General features: G+C 44.0%; 1 protein-coding gene across 2 annotated transcripts in view; it reads right to left on the bottom strand.

Annotated features, from left to right (window-relative positions):
- Window positions 1-17,405, bottom strand: part of HYDIN (HYDIN axonemal central pair apparatus protein) — a 2,122,366-nt gene that overhangs the window by 1,917,959 nt on the left and 187,002 nt on the right. For both annotated transcript variants that reach the window (XM_069217473.1, XM_069217472.1), the window contains one exon: window positions 16,966-17,165. In XM_069217473.1, coding sequence (XP_069073574.1) covers window positions 16,966-17,165 — 200 coding nt within the window. The remainder of the gene's footprint in view (window positions 1-16,965; window positions 17,166-17,405) is intronic.

The following is a 17,405-nucleotide window of genomic DNA, read 5'->3' as shown; positions in this document are numbered from 1 at the left end:
TCTTTCCTCCTCTTGTGAGTGCCGTTCCCGTGGAGCATAGCCTCACTACTTGTGTCCCTGCTCTGTTTATTTTTCAGGCACTGCTTCTTTCTTTTTTTGATCAGCATTCTGTGAGAGAGCATGTGTTTTCCAGCTGTTTCTATCATCTCCTTCTCTTGTACCCACCCTCCACAGCGCTCTGTGATGCTCTTTCTTACAGGTGTCCTTCTCCCCAACATCCCACTTGCTTTCTCACTTGTGTGCTTCTCCCTTGAATGCTGCTTCCCCTTCCCAACTGACACACCTTCTTTCTTCAGTGCTGCAGCTGCCCATCCCTGTTGCTACACCCTCCTACCACTGGTGGTCTTTTAAAATGTATTACTTTTTAAGCAGAAAACCAGACAGCAAACTGCTGCCAGTCCATCCACCTTGAATGCGCTGTGGTGCTACTTTTTCTCTCATTGCATCGTTCTTTCCCACTTTTTCACTATACTACACAACATCTTGCCGATGTTGTACAGCATGGCTAAAAGGCATTGGTAATAAATAGTAGGACATATTGTTTTTGCCAGTGCTTGTTTATTTTAAAGCCATCGAGCTCCCTAAAGGAATCTGTTCTCTTCCCAAATAATGATAAAATACATTTCAGTGAGAGCAGATACTTTTCTGCTCGACCACTGCCCACTTTTAATGAGGCTGTCACCCTAGATTTCCAAATGAGAAGTAGTTCAAATGGGGCCCCCGTCCCCTTTAAAAATCAGTTACAATTCCAACTTGGGAGTCATTGAACTATAAATGATTTGCAAGCAGAATTCTGGTCACAATCATTGATGCATAGGATACTAAATCATAATTTGGAAAGCAATGATGTAAAGATACCGCTTCTTCCAAATTGTGATCCGGCATCCATTTGTAAATACATTTAGCTATTCAGAAAAACTTTATTAAATAGCTAAATGCATTAGAACATTAGACAAGTTGCTTTAGAATGTGCAAACTTCACGAATTACTGACTTGAATAGTTTGAGAATGCCAAAGCTCTTCATACATTTGGCCCTTAGCCCCACTTGGAGAGAGGCCCTAGTAGTAAGAGTAGTAAAGGGATTTGTGGTGGTGATTAGTCATGGGTACAGAAACAAAGAGAATAAAGATTGCATTTACCAACAGTTTGGCACTGTGGCATTACCCCATAGCTGAAACTCACCTTCTCAGTTTCTTTCTACAGTTTTTTTTTTTAAATGACAGATTTTGCCTGTTGCAGAAACAAGTATAACGTGCAGTAACCCTGAAGTTGCATCTCACATTCTTCATTTCAGATGAGTGCTTATACGTTTCCTAAGGAGTAGGAAAGAGTCTTTGCTCTCAAGACTAAAATGAAGGTTTTTTTAGAGCCTTGGGTCAGCATACCATCTCACATCTGAACCCGGGGTTAGACCATTTGCCAGAACTAACTAAAATAGCGAGATAGCACTTCAAGTGGTGTTCGTTGGGACATAGGCAGATGCCAGCTTCTAATTGCAACTTTGGACATTGCTTCAGAACGCCTTGTACATCAAGGAGGAGATTTCAATTTAATCATGGACTACACAGGTCCGGGGCAGTACAATGCTTACTGGGCAGGTTTACATTGGTCACAGTTCTTCCCCCTAGATTCTGGTGGTTGGCACCAATACAGATCTCTAGTTACTGCTCTACTGGCCTGAAGCTACACCCCATGCACCATATCAGTTAAAGCTGCCAACATATTTTGTCGCCAAGAATGATGCATTATCTCACCCAAATATTGCAATATGCCTGTATTGGCCTTTATTGGATCAAGTTAGAATTACTACAACATGGACTTATTTGGGCCGCCTTGCCTCATCCACACTTAGCTTTATGTTGTGCAGAAAAATGCACCCAGGTTGGCAAAAACAAAACCGATTAGGCTCAGTTATGCAAAGCCTATCCATAAAACACTATAATGTATGGTTAAACAAATTATATTACTGTTAGAAGTGATATCCTTTGGTGTGGTTTTCCCCCTTAAACTTTTTGGCTTCACTCTTCCAGTTTTCCGAACTTTCTTTTTTGGCATTAAGACTCTGGGCAATTTACCACCGTTAACCAGTGCTAAATTGCTTGTGCTCTCTCCCTAAAACTTGGTACAAATGGCTTACACTGTGGTGCACCTTGAGCGAGATGCAGCCCAGCAACTCTGACCTCATTCCTGCAAAGGACGACAGACGCACTACATCATACCAGCTTCCTGGTACATCTTACCCAGGTATGAGGGTTTAGACTATCCCAATTGATCTGGCAGAGGGTACTCCCACTATGCACTCAATAGAATATGTAGTAACATAGGAGTGTAACAAGGCAGCAACATCATGGTTGAATAGCTTATCTTTTTTACGATTCTTAGAATGCTGGTTACCATGCTTTGTTTCACCTGCCTATAAATCGCAGCTCATGCTTTCTATACAAGACAATGGTTGTTTCAGTAACTGTTTGAAAATACATTTTTGTATCTATCTTGCGTCTTACCTTGGGCATGCAAAGTAACAATGAAAGTATAGATCTGTTTCTACAATTTCCTTGGGAATCAGAGTAGTCATGTTTGAGGTTGTCCATACCATCTGGTACTCTGATAAATTAGGGGGTTCAGATGGGACACTGTGAGCTAACTAGGAATAGTTTGATCATGTCCTGATGGTATAGATGGACTAAGTCCCTATACCCTGAAGTTTATGTTGACCCAATACACAGTCCTACTTAATATGTAGGAACCGTATACCAAGAATAGGCCAAAGACCTCAGTCCTTCTTGGGCACCCGAAAGTAGGAGGAATAAGAGGCACGTCCTACTTTTAGCGCGAAACCCCTTGGCCAAATGGGCTTGCACTTCCTGGTGCAAAATGAAGAGATGATCCTTCGTAAGTTGTTGGGGTGGTAATACGGACACGGTGGACGGTGAAGCAGAAAAAAAAGGAAGGATAGAGTGTATCACCTGCAAATAAAACTGTAGGACCCACCTGTTCAACGTAACTGTCTGGCAATCTGATATGAATCAGTGGATTCTGCCTCCCACCAGGTGGCCGTGGCCCTGTAAGGGCACACTAAAGAGGTCTGTCAGGTGGGTTTTGAAGCAGGGGATTGGGGCGGTAGACTGGGTGGCACGCTGATCTTGGCTGTGTGGTAGACGGCACATCGGTCTCGCACAACTGCTGGGTTCCCTGTGGAGGCTGGCGGTAAGGGACACCTCAACCAAAGCCATAGAAGGAGCAATGGACCTGCTGCAGTTGGTGAGGTGGGGCAGAAAGTCCCAGAGATCGAGCTGTAACCCTACTCTTTTTAAAATACTTGAAAGCAGAATCAGCTTTGTTAGGGCTGGCTCCAGTGCGGTGTGACCAGTGTCACTGCACTGTACCGGGAGCTGACTTCGGGTGGGTGCGCCATGTTCGCAGGTATCTTATGGTTTTAGAAGCACCTGCTGCCTGTTCCCTGCCTTTAGCAACTTTTAGAAATTAAAATGTCAAGTTAACTCCGGTGAGTAATGAACCATCTGGAAAGAGATCGAATTTTGCCTAGTGGAAGTTCTAAATCATCAAAAGGTAGCGCAAGGGGTTAATATGCATGCTGCACAGAACGTGTACCATGCAGATCAAAAAGTGCATGTATTGTAAATAGGTCAGTGGGTCTCTGCTTTTGTTGGAGATATAAGCTGCAAGTAACTAACGGATAAGTTAAAATCCTAACACAGAACAGTAAGCTAGAAACTGACATCAAAAACTGCGTGGAAACTGCAGGATATAGGTTAGAATGTTATGATTTTTCCTTAGTCCTTAATTATCTCAATGTTGCAAAAATGGTTAATTTGGGTATAAATCAATTTTTATAGTGGTACTTTTAAAATTATGAGTTTGTGCTTCTCCAGATCACGCACTCTTAAACCATACTGCCTACCTGTATGGGTGACGTGACTCCTACACCTTTTAGTACTCCGTCTTATAATGTGTTTGTGATGTAAAGTGCTCAGACATGCTACACTAGTAGAAGTCTCACTATAAAACAAATTAAATGCATCTGAGGAGTGGTTATAGAGACTTGAGGGCACTGTTAAAAGGTGGTAGTGACGGAATCTGTGGCAAAGGTGATCATTGGGGGGACACCAACAAACATTGTTGCACCGGGCATCACTAGCGCTAAAGCAGGCCTTAAGCTTTGTCGTGAAACAGGCAAGTCCCATCAAAGGGCATGACCATCAGGGAGGACTGGATTCACCAGAGAACCCAGTCGACTGCTGCCATGGCAACACTGGAGCCTGTGGCCTGGCTGACGGAATTGGTGGTGGCCAAGCCACAATGAATAATGAACTTGGTTACTTCACGACCATCTTAAATTATCTGAGAAAGCACAGGTGAAGATCTTCAGGCAGCCCTGGGGAAAACCTTGTGCCATCGAATCCCAAAGAACGCAAGTGTAGAATCCACACAAACAGCTGACATTAACACAATGAAGGACCAAGCTGGCAGAGGAAAATACACATTTGCCAAATGTTTCCAACTGCTTAAATTACCTATCGGGGAGTGGTAGGAAATGCGTTGGGATAAGAGCAGTTGGCACAAGCTTGTACAACTAAGATTTCTAGTGAGGGGTGGTGCCAAAGAAAAGCTGGGTCATTTGGAGCAGGTCAAAGGCATCTAGCAATTTGTCAAATGACTGGTGGGCCAGAGCAAAGCCCCCAAAAAGGTACCTGTCAGTGCCTCATTGAAAGGAAGATGAGGGTCTGAAGATGTCTGCCCTGGTCAAAGGACCTCAATCAAGACATTTGTCTTAATATCCAAGGCGGGGAGCTGAAGTTAAGTAACTTTGGCTGTCCTACATGGCACCAAGGCATAAAAGCAAATCCCTATGTGGCTAGCCAAGGGGGAGAAACAATACCTGCTTCCAAGGAGGCATTGCAGCCACTAGCCTCCTGAAGGCCTTGCACCAATCATCATCATGGTAGGGCCGAGCAAACTTAGCATCCGGGTCACATTGTTATCTCCACTGTAGCAAATCAAGTTGGGGGAAGTGGTGCCTTGGGCAGATCAGGAGGGGACTTCAGTCGAGGTTGAACTGGCGTTAGACAGAACTATTGGTGCCACCTCCTCTGCATTGGGAAAGTTGACATCAACGTGCATGGGGCAGGTGTAGGTCATGGAGCAGGAAGAGGCATCAAGACAAGAGCTGGAGGCAAGACAGGTTCCAAGGGTGACGGTGTCTCAGGTAGGTCTCTTCTCCTTTGGGCCCGAAAGCGCATCAGAGGGAGTAGTCAGAAATCCAAAGAGCCAGCTGCTTGAAATTCTTTAATCAAACATGGTGTGGCTGCAAGCCCTGGAAACTCTGGCTGTGCTGGAAGAAGCTGGGATTGGCTCCAAAATCGGCCGACTTCGGACATGAGATGGAAAATGGTGGTGCCACACCTGCGCTTGTTCAGGCGAATACAAGTGACGGGACGGAGCAGAATCCTGCTTTGACCTTTTATGCTTAATTTTTGATTTACCTGAGGATTTGGATGACAACTAAGACCGGCCTATTGAAGGGGCCAGCAACTCCTGAAGCAGGAACAGCACTGAACTTTAGATGGAGACCACAATTTGGAGCTATCTCAATGAGGAGTCTTTTTGTGCTAAGCGATGTAAAGTTTCACCTTGCAGTCCTTGACAGCCTTCAAAATAATTGATGCAGTGTCCCTGCAGTCCTGGCCCGACCATTGGCATACGTGAAGTAAATACATTACTGACATTTATTTACAGTAGTCTCCACAGGGCTTGAAACATGTTGTTTTAGGGGATGACATCCCTTGCACACTGACATTTCAAGGTAATTGCCTGTGAAAGACACTATGGAAGTACCAAGTCTGGTGGCGCAGAAATAAAGGAACTGACAATGGCATGTTCACCAAATTTGATCTCATGTTTATACGTATAGCAACATTAAGTTCTTTCACAACAAAATAACTATGGCGATGAATGCGGCATCTCAATTTACACATTCAGTGTTCACAGTAGGTGTCATATAGACATAGCAGCGACCATAACAAACAATGAAATATGTCTGCCTGGGTAGGATGCAGGCATGATGCTAACATCTGTGTGTGTGTCTACAACTTCACACTTTCTAATACAAAGAGATGAAAGAATATGCAAGCACATGATAAAAACAGAAGTGGTTAACGCACCCTGTTGTAGCATTCACAACTGCGACACCCCTGCACAGTTATCTAAGTTTAATCTTTATTCCTTTTCCCATCAAAAGACATGAAGCATAGCAGACGTATTTGCAGCAGCTGTCAGTGTGCTAAATCAAACGTGGAAACTTTTTAGACCCTAAAAGTCCACTCCATAGACTAGGAAGGTCGGTGACTAGTATAGAATCTGCTGAGTAACATTTTCTTCTGATGGATGTTTCTAACTGCAGATTCCTCACCATATGAATAAAAAATAAAGCAATGCCTCCTCCAAGGTATTGCATCTGAGCAGTGGACTTCACACCAAGTAGTCCTTCAGAACTAAGTAAGCAAAGTGGCCCTCAGTCACTTGAGAATTGATGCAGTATTGGGCGGTATCGTATGGACAGATGCTCATATCGCCACCTGGGCAGTGTTCAAAACTGTAAGGCTACAAGCCAGGGCAGTAGTCTCTGCTTTCACCTTGGTGGAACGAGCTCCAAGGGGACTCTTTTAGGCTTAAGCACAGCACAATTTAATGCAGAGGAAAATCCACCTGGATAAGGTCCTTTTCGGAACCGCTTTACCTTCCTTCACTCTGGTGAACCTGACAAACATCTACCTGTACTACATAATTCCAAAAATGCAGAAGCAAAAGGCACACCTACGATCCAGTCAGTGTAGCCTCTTCCACTTGATATGGAGGGGGCTGAGAAAGGAGTTCTGGGAGCATGATGAACTAACCCTTAAGGAAAATGAATATCACTTTTGGTAGACAGGACACATTAGCCCCAAGCACCAGCCTCTAAAGGAAGACGTTTGTATACAGAGGCTGAACTGGCAAAGTCTGCAGCTTGCAGATGTGATAAGCAGATGTAACAGTTTTGAGGAACACACCTCATTGTCAACACTCTGAGTACTACTATCTAGAGGCTTAAAAGGAGAACAAATCGAGAATGTCATAGCCAAATTGAGGGGGAAACTTGTGGAAGTATTTTTAAGAAATGCATTACCACAGGTAGTGTGGAAAAAAAAAGGATGATCAAGCAAATGTAGAAAGGCTGAAAAAGCAGATAAACAACCCTTAAGAGTACCCACAGCAAGGCTTTGTTGTGCCAAAGATAATATGTACAAAAGAAGAACAGAATCTAGATTGTGGAGGGTCAATCTGATTTCCTCACACCAGGCAAAAATTGTGGACAAGCGGCCTGAATAAGCTGATTTGGTAGAAGGGAGGCGAGCTGACAGCACAACACCCACTAAGTCTGATAGTTGATCAAAATATCTCAATTTCTTCTGTTCAGTCTCCAAATATAAAGGTTTTAACGGTGGAAGGTTGGGTGTAGCACCCTGCCTTGCCTCAGCAGATCCTCCCCAACAGGAAGTTTAAGAGAGGATGGGTAAACATGGTTAGCAGTTTGGAGTAACAGAACTTCCTGGCCCAAACCAAATGTAGCTGGAACTAACTGTGCCCTTTCTCAACTGACTTTCTTCAGAAGCTACAGTATCAGAGGCAGGGGCAGAAATGCATACAGGAGGCTAGAATCTCAGTGCAGGCGGAATGCTTTTCTGTTCTAGACTACACAATTTTAATCAGGCTTTGCTCTGAGTGTTGTCACCTCCCCAAGGTGTATACCGTTATGTTTGTACTGCTGTCTGGTATATGGGTGTTATGAGTTCTCCAGTATTTGATATTGCTGGAGCGGGTAGGGGGGCTGGGATGTTTATGGGAATGTGTTATTCTTTGTTGAAGCCTTTTTGATACCATGTTTTGTGACATACCAGACAATTGCTTTACTTTACTTGTACTGTTATCTTAATAGGATCTATGAGTGATTGATAGAGATTTGAAATTCAAACTCACTTGCATGACATGGAACATTCAAGGGCTAAATAACTCGAGAAAGGGGAAGCAGGTACTCGTTTATCTCAGATGTCATGGAGTGAACTTGGCCTTCGTTCAGGAGACCCACCTGTCTCCCAGACCTGCCTGCACATATTCAACTACTTGGAGCACACATCAATGTTTTTCGTACTACATTTTATCTTTCTGTGGGGGTTGCATCTTAAGAATAATGTTCTTTTTATCTATGTTGGGAGTATCTCGGACACTGAAGAACGCTATTTGCTAGTTTCAGGGACCTTGGATGGTCAGTCTATCTTGTTTGTTAATGTCTATGCCTTCAATAATGATTCCCCTGAGTTTTTTACTGACCTATCTAAACAGATTGATTGATATCAGGCTGATCACGTTTAATTGGGAGGAGACTTTATTATCACGTCAGATTGCATTTGACTCAACGGGCTCCTCTACCTTCACTAAGCCGAGCTCCTTACACCCTCTGGCAAACCTGCTCGATAGGCTGCAATTGACTGACAAGTGGCAGCCTAGATACCAGTGAATGCAGGACTACACTTTTTACTGTGTTCCACATAAGGTATGGACACGTATTGATCATTGGTACATGTATCATGGAAAGCTACTATGGCTCTATGCTATTACACGTCCCCGCTGCACGCTCTCTGATCATGCTCTCCGAGGGGGTCATTACGATCCTGGCAGTCTTAAGACCCCCAGGGCCGTGGTGGCGGTCTGACAGCCCCCAATGTGCCGGTCCAACCACCACATTATGACCATCTCAGTAGCGCAACGGTCGGACCACTAGCACCGCCAAATTATTTGTTTTCACCAATCTGGCAGTGCTGATGGTCCTAATCTGCCCCGGCAGCAATGCCCTGGGGATAACAAGTCCCTGTAAAGGCTGGCAGGGGCGGGGTGCAGGAGGCCCCCTGCACTGCCCATGCACTTGGCATGGGCAGTGCAGGGGCCCCCCTTGCCAGCCCCGTTGCAATGTTAACCGTCTACTTTGCAGACAGTGAAAATTGCAACGGGTGCTGGTGCACCCTATGCACTACAGCATTGCCGCCAGCTCTATTATGGTCGCCCCTATGTATTCACGCTTTGTGTCACATTGTTCTACCTCCATTAATCTCTGCACCCTTTTCGCTGTGATTAATCAAATTTCCCCAGCTATCCCAGTGGCGACGTTCTCCTAGATGCTGAGAAAGCGTTTGATTCCCTTGAATGGCTTTTCCTTCACACTACTCTAACAAAACTGGGCATGCCCAATGGCTTTAGGAACCTGGTCCGACTACTGTATACAAACCCATTAGCCCGCTCCCGGCTAAATGGTACACTATCTGAGACAAGGTTGCCCACTTTCTCCTCTTACTTATCGCCATGGACCTGCTGGTTCGTCATTTGCAGGAGAAACATCCCCAGAGAGGCCTCAGCATACCTCGCAGAACATTACTGGCTTTCCCCTATGCAGACGATGTACGGCTGTTTGTACGGGACCCCTCCACCAATTTGCCCCATATAATTCAAGAAGTACAGCAGTTCGGCAGTTTTTCTGGGTTGCATATCTATTGGAGTAAATCTGAAATATTTCCGCTTACGGAGGCCACTACGTCATTCGACCTTGAGTTACCTTTGCAGTGGTGCACAGATTCCACTAAGTCCCTGGACATCTGTATTCACAAGGATCACACGGAGGTAATTCGGTGCAACTGTGGTCCTGTCATAGATAAACTTGAGACTTAGGTGGAGAGGTGGCTCAAACGTCCGCTCTGTATGGCTGGGTGCATTGCCATTATTTAAATGGTTGTCCTACCCCGGTTCCTTCATTTGTTCTAAAATATTCCTATTGCACTAATGGTATTTTTTTCATTACATGATGCAGTTTGCTTACATGGCTCCTATGGGCAGGGTGTCATCCTCGTATCCGCTGGGGTACTCTTGGACTTCCATATGAGAGGGAGTTTTCAATGTCCCGGGCTTAACAATTATTATTTAGTAGCACAGGCCCATTACACCTACCACCTTTCTGCACTTTTAGCCTGACTACACTAAGACTGTGCTACTGTTACATGGAAATGTATGGCTGCCAAGTGTCCCCATGTCAAATGTCTCTCTAAGTCAGTCCTGACATTTGAACAGACATCACATTGCATTCTGGGACTTTTGCTGTTAACATTTTAACTATAGGATCAAAAACCCCAGTCGGTTGCATAAAAAGCCAGGATTAGCAGAAGATATCACACATAGCAATAGGACACCCTGCAGCTATGAATTTTCTTGGCATGTGGAAAGTGCTGTGTCTTGTTTTCACCACTATCCCTGGTGCATGGTGACAGCTCATCAGGCTTTAAATCCTGAATGCAAGGTGTAAATGATGGGTACCTGTGAAAAGAATGCTATCAATATTGACTTGCTAGAAAAGGAGGCTAGTAAATCAAAGGGTTTTACCCATTCTGTATCTGTAGCCAGTCTCGTAGTGACACCTGGACTACTGTCACCCTCACACATTTGATGGCTGGTGTTTACTAGTCATCATAATCTGATAAGGCCTCTTTACCCATCTGTGTGAGTAGGCCAGTAGGCTCCTACCCACACTGAAGTTCCACTGCACATGTGAACCCAGAATCCTAGCACTAAGACCTCTTGTGCTTAAGCATGTGTGTGTATGTGAGTAAAATGGTATGCAGTACATCGGTGTATGAGTGATCCAGAGTGACACAGGCCTGTGGGTTCGGTTTTGGAAGCCCTTAGCCTATTCATGTGCACAAGACTGAGGTGAGGGTGTTTTCCCAGACAGAAGACGTGTATTACTAACATTCATGAGACCAGAGAGAAGGACCCAGACACTGAAGTGGGGAAATTGGAGACAGGCTTCCCTATATAAAATTGATCAGGGCCTTTCTGATGTAGAGGGCTGCTGATTAGTCTTTCTGGAACTCCTATTTGGTGGATGGCAAATGTTGATGGGACTTCAGTATCTGTTATCAGGGTTTGAAGGTTCTTTATAAGTGAAGCAGCCTTTCTTCCTGATCACTATCAGATGTGGCTCGATGGTCAAGGTGAAGGCTGCTCACACCTCTTTCTGCCTCTGTTGTCGGTGCTCCAGTCTGAAGACAAGCCTACTGTGAGGAGCATCAGTCAAACTCTGATAAAAGTAGGTCAGGTACTCCCACTTTAATACAGTTACAAGTGCTATTCCAGCGAGGAGGGCACACAAAGTACTCTTTGTACCACTGCACAACCAAGAGCTTGTGTCTTGGGTATAGCCAGTACCCCCAGAGGGGGGGGGACATACTATCAAGTCCAATTTGAAGAAAGAACTGCTGACTTATTAGGGCCTGTGAAGTCCTACCAGAACCAGAGCTACAGAAAGAACCATTTCTGCAGGAAGAGAGAACTACTGTAAGGGGCTGTAGTAATTGACCCTGGTGGAGTGGCTCGTCAAAAAGATACTCACAACCTATGTGATTGATGCTGTCAACAGCGCTGACTGATTTGAGCAGATTCATCTAAGAAACTGCAACCCTGCTGTGTGCTAGGTGGTCTCCCTGGAAGATCACTGCGGTTGCTGTCAAGGAAATGGAACTTGTGTGACTGATGCTGGCCCAGCTGACGCAGGGATAGTTATCTGCCTATGGCAACAGCTATGTGGCGGTGAAAGTGAATGATGTGACCCTGAAACTGCCAGTATAACCTTTCCCAATGAACCAATCAGGCCTTTAGCCATTATCATTGGCTTGTCGTCATTACCAACTCAGACCTAATGTAATGAGCATTAGCTTTTCCACAAGGCTACCATCAGGAATACTGTAATAATGTTAAACATGTACATAATTACAGTTTCAGAAGCCATATAAAATTCCTCCTAAGAGGGTTCAATATGGATTATTTTAGCTAAAATCCTCTATCAGCAGGATTTATTAATGTGGATCACTAATAACAAAATCCTTGTCTACTACGATAATCTTTGACATTGGATGTAACAAAATACCTACCTTTAGGCTTTAGCAAACTTCGATATCAATCCACACTTAAAGCATATTGCTTTTAACACATGTTTTGACAAATGTTTAAGTCATGCCTACAGGCATGATCATATATTTTCATGACGAGGTCTTAACTATGGAAGCCGACACAACTTTCTCTCAATGTGCTGATACGGTCTATAGCTTTTACTACTGGCTTGATGCCATAACCAACACAGACCTACTTAAGTGTGCATGCGCTGGTTATCATCCTACTTACAAGGGGCTTCCAAAAATGTCTGTAACAACATAAATCACCCTATGCTACTAATATTGTCAGTGTTGTAATAGTGACCACATCAGGTAAGACTATTAGTGGCACCCCATGCAAGATTACCAGCAATGAACATCCTCAGTGCATCAGGCAGGGTCGCCAGCTGTAATGCAAAAAGGGGTATGCCAGTTAGGAACCCCTTTAGATGAATAATACCCAACAGCCAGACCTGCAATGCCCCAAGAACAAAGTAATAATAATAAGCATCCCCAGTGCCAGATCATATATCAGCTGCAAATAGATTTATGAAATTCACAATTTTTCGCAGAACATCGGCTTATGATTTCTGAAAAGAGGCAAATTTTTGTCTTGAATACATACTTTTCAATTTCTGTACACATATATTATTTCGGCCAAGCAAACACTTCTGATTTTGGAAGGTGGCTGCACACAGGTTAGACACTTGCAGGTAGCTGGAGAGCTACTAGTAGCTCAAAAGCTACTCACTGGAGTAGTCTGATACATATAGTTATAAAATTACAAATATGTACACAACTAAGCAAAATAATATACAATCCCTCTCAAAATGACCCAACAAGAATTATCACAGTAATGTATGCTTTTACAAAGGACTGTGCGTGGAGCAGAGTAGGAACTCTCAGGAGGACATGGATTGAGTAGATACTTGCCTGCTACCTCCAGAGAGGCTCCGATTTAATCCATCCCTGAACCTCATGGGGGATGTTTCGGAGGTGGTCTCCTACAGACCACTAGCAAAGCTAAATCTGGACTACAAGATACTCAGCAGGGTGCTGGGTAACCAGCTGCAGCCACTCCTTCAGAGTTTGATCCATGGCAACAAGTACGGCTTTATACCTCAATGCAATATGTCCTTTAACATTAGTAGTCTAAGTAGGATACTGATGGAGACCTTGACAGTGTGTTACCCTAAGGCAATAGAGCTATCTATCAGTAACGCCTTCGACACACTGCACTGGGGATAAGTGAGGTCCGTCATGAGGCGCGTGAACATGGGTGAGATAAATGGGTGGTGCTACTATAGGCTGGTGCGAGTTAGGATCAGCCAGTGCATTTCTGAGGCATTCCCAATATGTCAAGGGACAAGACACGTGTGCCCCATGTCCCTGATGCAGTGTGCTCTTGAGATAGAGCAGTTTGCTAGTGTAGTATGGAAGAAGGGATGAGGTAGGGGCCCTCGTCTGCTGGACAGTGAGCATTTGATACCTATATACATTGATGATATCCTTTTATACTTGGTGGAGCAGGACACAGGGCCCCTTGGAGTGTCAAACTCAAAGTAGCTAGGGGACTTTTCGGGACTCTGCACTATTTGGGAAAAAACCTGTATGTTCCCATTATCCCCAGACAAACAACAAGCTCCCACAGTGTAATGCATTTAGGAATAAAATGGTAACCCAGTGTCCTAAAGTATCTATGGGCTAAAATTTATCAAACTGATAAGGATATCAGGGAGACCAACTTGGACAGTGCATTTTGAGCCCCCAATGGGAATGTGGCCTTCTGGCAAACTTTGAAATTGCCAATAATGGCTAGAATTGGCTTCTCTAAGATGGTAACAAATTTTCCAGTATGGGTACTAAAGGCCTGTTTTCAGTCACTTAACACGACTCTCCGAGACATGATCTTGGATGGGGGTTGGCAGTGAGCATTGTAAACCACCTCGAGAGGATCCACCAGGAGCAGCGGTTAGGGGTTCCAACATTACAAAAGGTATTACCAAATGGCACAGTTACAGTGGCTTGCAAGGCGGCTGGCTGGTGTAAACGTGAAAGAGATAGGGAATACTGGAGAGCTGTAACAAAAATGCACATTTATAGCATTGATGGTGGGGGGTAAGGTTTCACTTGCTGCAAAGCCCCAAGCTGCTTGTTTTTGCACACAACAAAAACCACAACTGTATTATATGCTCTGGCTCTGCCACTGATAGGACTGTCTACACGGCTGGAGGAATCTGCCCAGGGAGGCGCCTGCAAGAATGGCAGGCTGTGGCAATAGATATGGTTAGCTGCTATTGTTTGGAGGGAACACTCAGGGATCTGAAGGCTATAATAGATGAGGACGGTTTAGCTAATGTGCAGTTTGTGGTGTATGGGGCACTGCCCTGATCATTACAACACTTGTGGGGTAGCTTCAATCTGGAATCAGATGAATAAGCTGTTGCAGGTGATACTAACATTTGGTGGGGGAAGGAAGCTTACCACCTGGATATAGAAAACATTCCTTGGAATGATTTAACTGGTGGGCTGCTGCTACCCTTGCACCATAAATGGGAGGAAGAGATTGTGCAGCAGTTACATGGAAAATAGTGAGAGCAGGTGATGGAACATGTACTCAAGGTCTATGAAAACACGTAAAACAGGTATATGCAGTTACACTACTTGCACAGAGAGTACCTCACCCCCCACAGACTCAGCGTAATGTTTAAGACTGATGATAGGATCCTCCCCAGAAATAGGTTGGCGAATGCTGGATTACTGCATATGTACAGAGCTGCCCAGTGTTGGCTTCATACTGGTAGAGGGTGGTCAATGACCCGGAGCGTATACTGAATAGGAATGTGCTTTTATTGGTCTTAGTGTGCCTGTTCGGCTTGTACGAACATAGGTGATAAAAGGAAGTGGGAAACAGATTTTACATCTTGTGCTTCTATGGGCGCATAGAAAAGATTGTAATGCAGTGGAAATCCCCTGAGGGGGACACACCACATTTGATGGAAGAGGGAGGTAGAGAAGTGGGTAACTACAGAGGGGGAGGCGCTCCAGGACAAGGACCAAAGAGGCCTCTGGAAGAAAACCCCAGTAGACTTCTGGATGGAGGGGCTTGCATCTTTCCTGGAACTCATAAGGGGCTGACGGTTGATACCCTGGGGCTGGATCACTTTGCATGTCCTCCAATGCCCTTTGAGGGACATTGGAGTTAGGTAAGTAAATGCGCACCTGATTAAGAAACTAGATGAGGCATGGCTAGCTGATACGCATGAAACTGTATTAAATTAAGTGCGGACACAATTTGCAGTATAAGGGGCTGGGCTGTGGCATAACAGTTACTGGTTGTTATATTGTTGTTGTGGTGGTGTTGTTGTTATGGGGGGGAGGGGGTAGATTGCCAGAGCCTATAGACTCTAACATTTAACAGCATGAACTGCAACTGTCACTTGCTCCTTTGTATGACCCCACTATATGTACGCTATTTGCAACTTAACGAAAAGAGAAGAAAAAAAAATCAATAAAAATGTATTTAGATCAAGAACTATCAAAGTGAAAATCTTTTGAAAATCTATTGCCCCTGTGGTTTGTCTGCATGGGTGACCATCACCTTTGCCTAGAACAGTAACCTGCAAGATGTTATTAAACAAGATACCTGTCCGCAGTCTTTAAGACATTGTGACAATAATCCAGTGCTAAAAGCCTATCTGCTTTTACAAATCATTTTGACAAAAAATAAGTCTGGCCTACTACCTCTCTCATAACATTTCTCAGATATAAGTTTTCCAAGTAAACGAACTAGACCTAAACTTTTATCATTGAGTTCTCACCATAACCAGCTCAGGCCTTCTGTATTTAGGAGTAGGCTTTCCCACAAGGCAACCATTACGCATGAAATTATATTACAAATGTGTATATATATTTAAAGCTGGCAAAGCAAAATACTATCTCTCGTAACAGGATCTAACTAGGATTATCACAATGTAAATCTTCTATCCCCATAGGTTGTCAGAGGGGGGCTACCAATACCAAAAACCAAGTCCATTATGGTAATCTGTGAGACACCAATGAACAAAACACCTCTCTGCATGATTTAATACAGAATAATAACAGCATACCCTGAAATGTCTACAGACTTAAAATATACTCTTTAAAATAATTATGTCCAGCCCACTGTCTTTATTCTAACTTTTCACAACAAAGTGATCAGGCCTATAGCCTTGACCATTGGCTTTCCACCATAATCAACGCAGTCCTGCTGTATTGAGTATGAGCTTTCCCACAAGACAAAAAAGGGAACAGGAAACACTTTCAGTGAAAGTGCACAACTTCTTCCCGATTAAAATGCTGCACTCAAGGGAGCCAACGTGTAGGTGCAGTCTAACCCCCCTCTCTAAGTAGTACTTCTGAAAGATCTTTTGCTGTTGATCACAAAACGTCAGGCGAAACCTGCACTGTATAGTCCTGTCTAAAAACAAGTAACCAGAATCGTCAAAATAAATGTAGTGGCTGAAGTTCAACACACATTCACCTCTACTGGATTGTTTTATTTGACGTTTTGGCTCGGATTTTCGTTTACACCTCATTTTGACGCTCCTAATTCGCCTCAGGCATTTTCCTCTCATCAGCTCCTCTCCTTCCATTTCATCCCTATCACGTTTCATTTAGCTTTGACTTAGCTAGAGCTATTTAACACTCCGTGGTCTACAATAGTTTTGCTGGTGCTTGTCCGTGACCCTTTACGCCTCAAGGTATTTTTTCACCTGTTTTTTGTTACATCACTGTTAAGAGTCCTGGCATGTTTATAACAGCCCCGGCACCCTCATGTTGATTTTCCATCATGATACCTTGAGAAACATACTTATACTTTGAATATTTGCAAAGAGTTATTAATAAGGAAGTAGCATCCTCCTTTTTTTCGACACTACAACGTGAAGCACTGGGTACCTGGGAACGTCGAGTTCGAACCGTGCTTCGCGCTTGCCAATGTTGCGTATGAGCAGGGTCCTCTGTGAGTTGTATTTCACCGGACACGTGGAGAAGTTCAGCTCGTCGGGGAAGTCCAGAATTGCCCGGGCTCCAGTCGCTCGGATGGGTACCACAAACATCTCCCTTTCTGTGATGCATGTCAGCTCGTGGACGTAATCCTGATGAGAGAATACAGAAACAGATGGTTAGATCAGGTCCTACTGTGTGTGTTTTTTTTTTTAAAACAGTTGCTAATAGAAAATATACAATGTTTTGCATGTAGGGGGATCAGAAGGCAAGCGAAGAATTAGACTGAAAGCTCTGTTGATTAATGTTTTGTTACAGTTAAAATGGGATTGGGCGAATGTACATCTTCTGATTAAAAGTACAGAATATACAGTACTGGAAAGTAAAGCCCA

This window comes from Pleurodeles waltl, chromosome 12 (genome assembly GCF_031143425.1).
Source record: "Pleurodeles waltl isolate 20211129_DDA chromosome 12, aPleWal1.hap1.20221129, whole genome shotgun sequence".
NCBI lineage: Eukaryota > Metazoa > Chordata > Amphibia > Caudata > Salamandridae > Pleurodeles > Pleurodeles waltl.
Note: the sequence above shows the minus strand (reverse complement) of the source record. Positions and strands in the feature narration are given on the sequence as shown.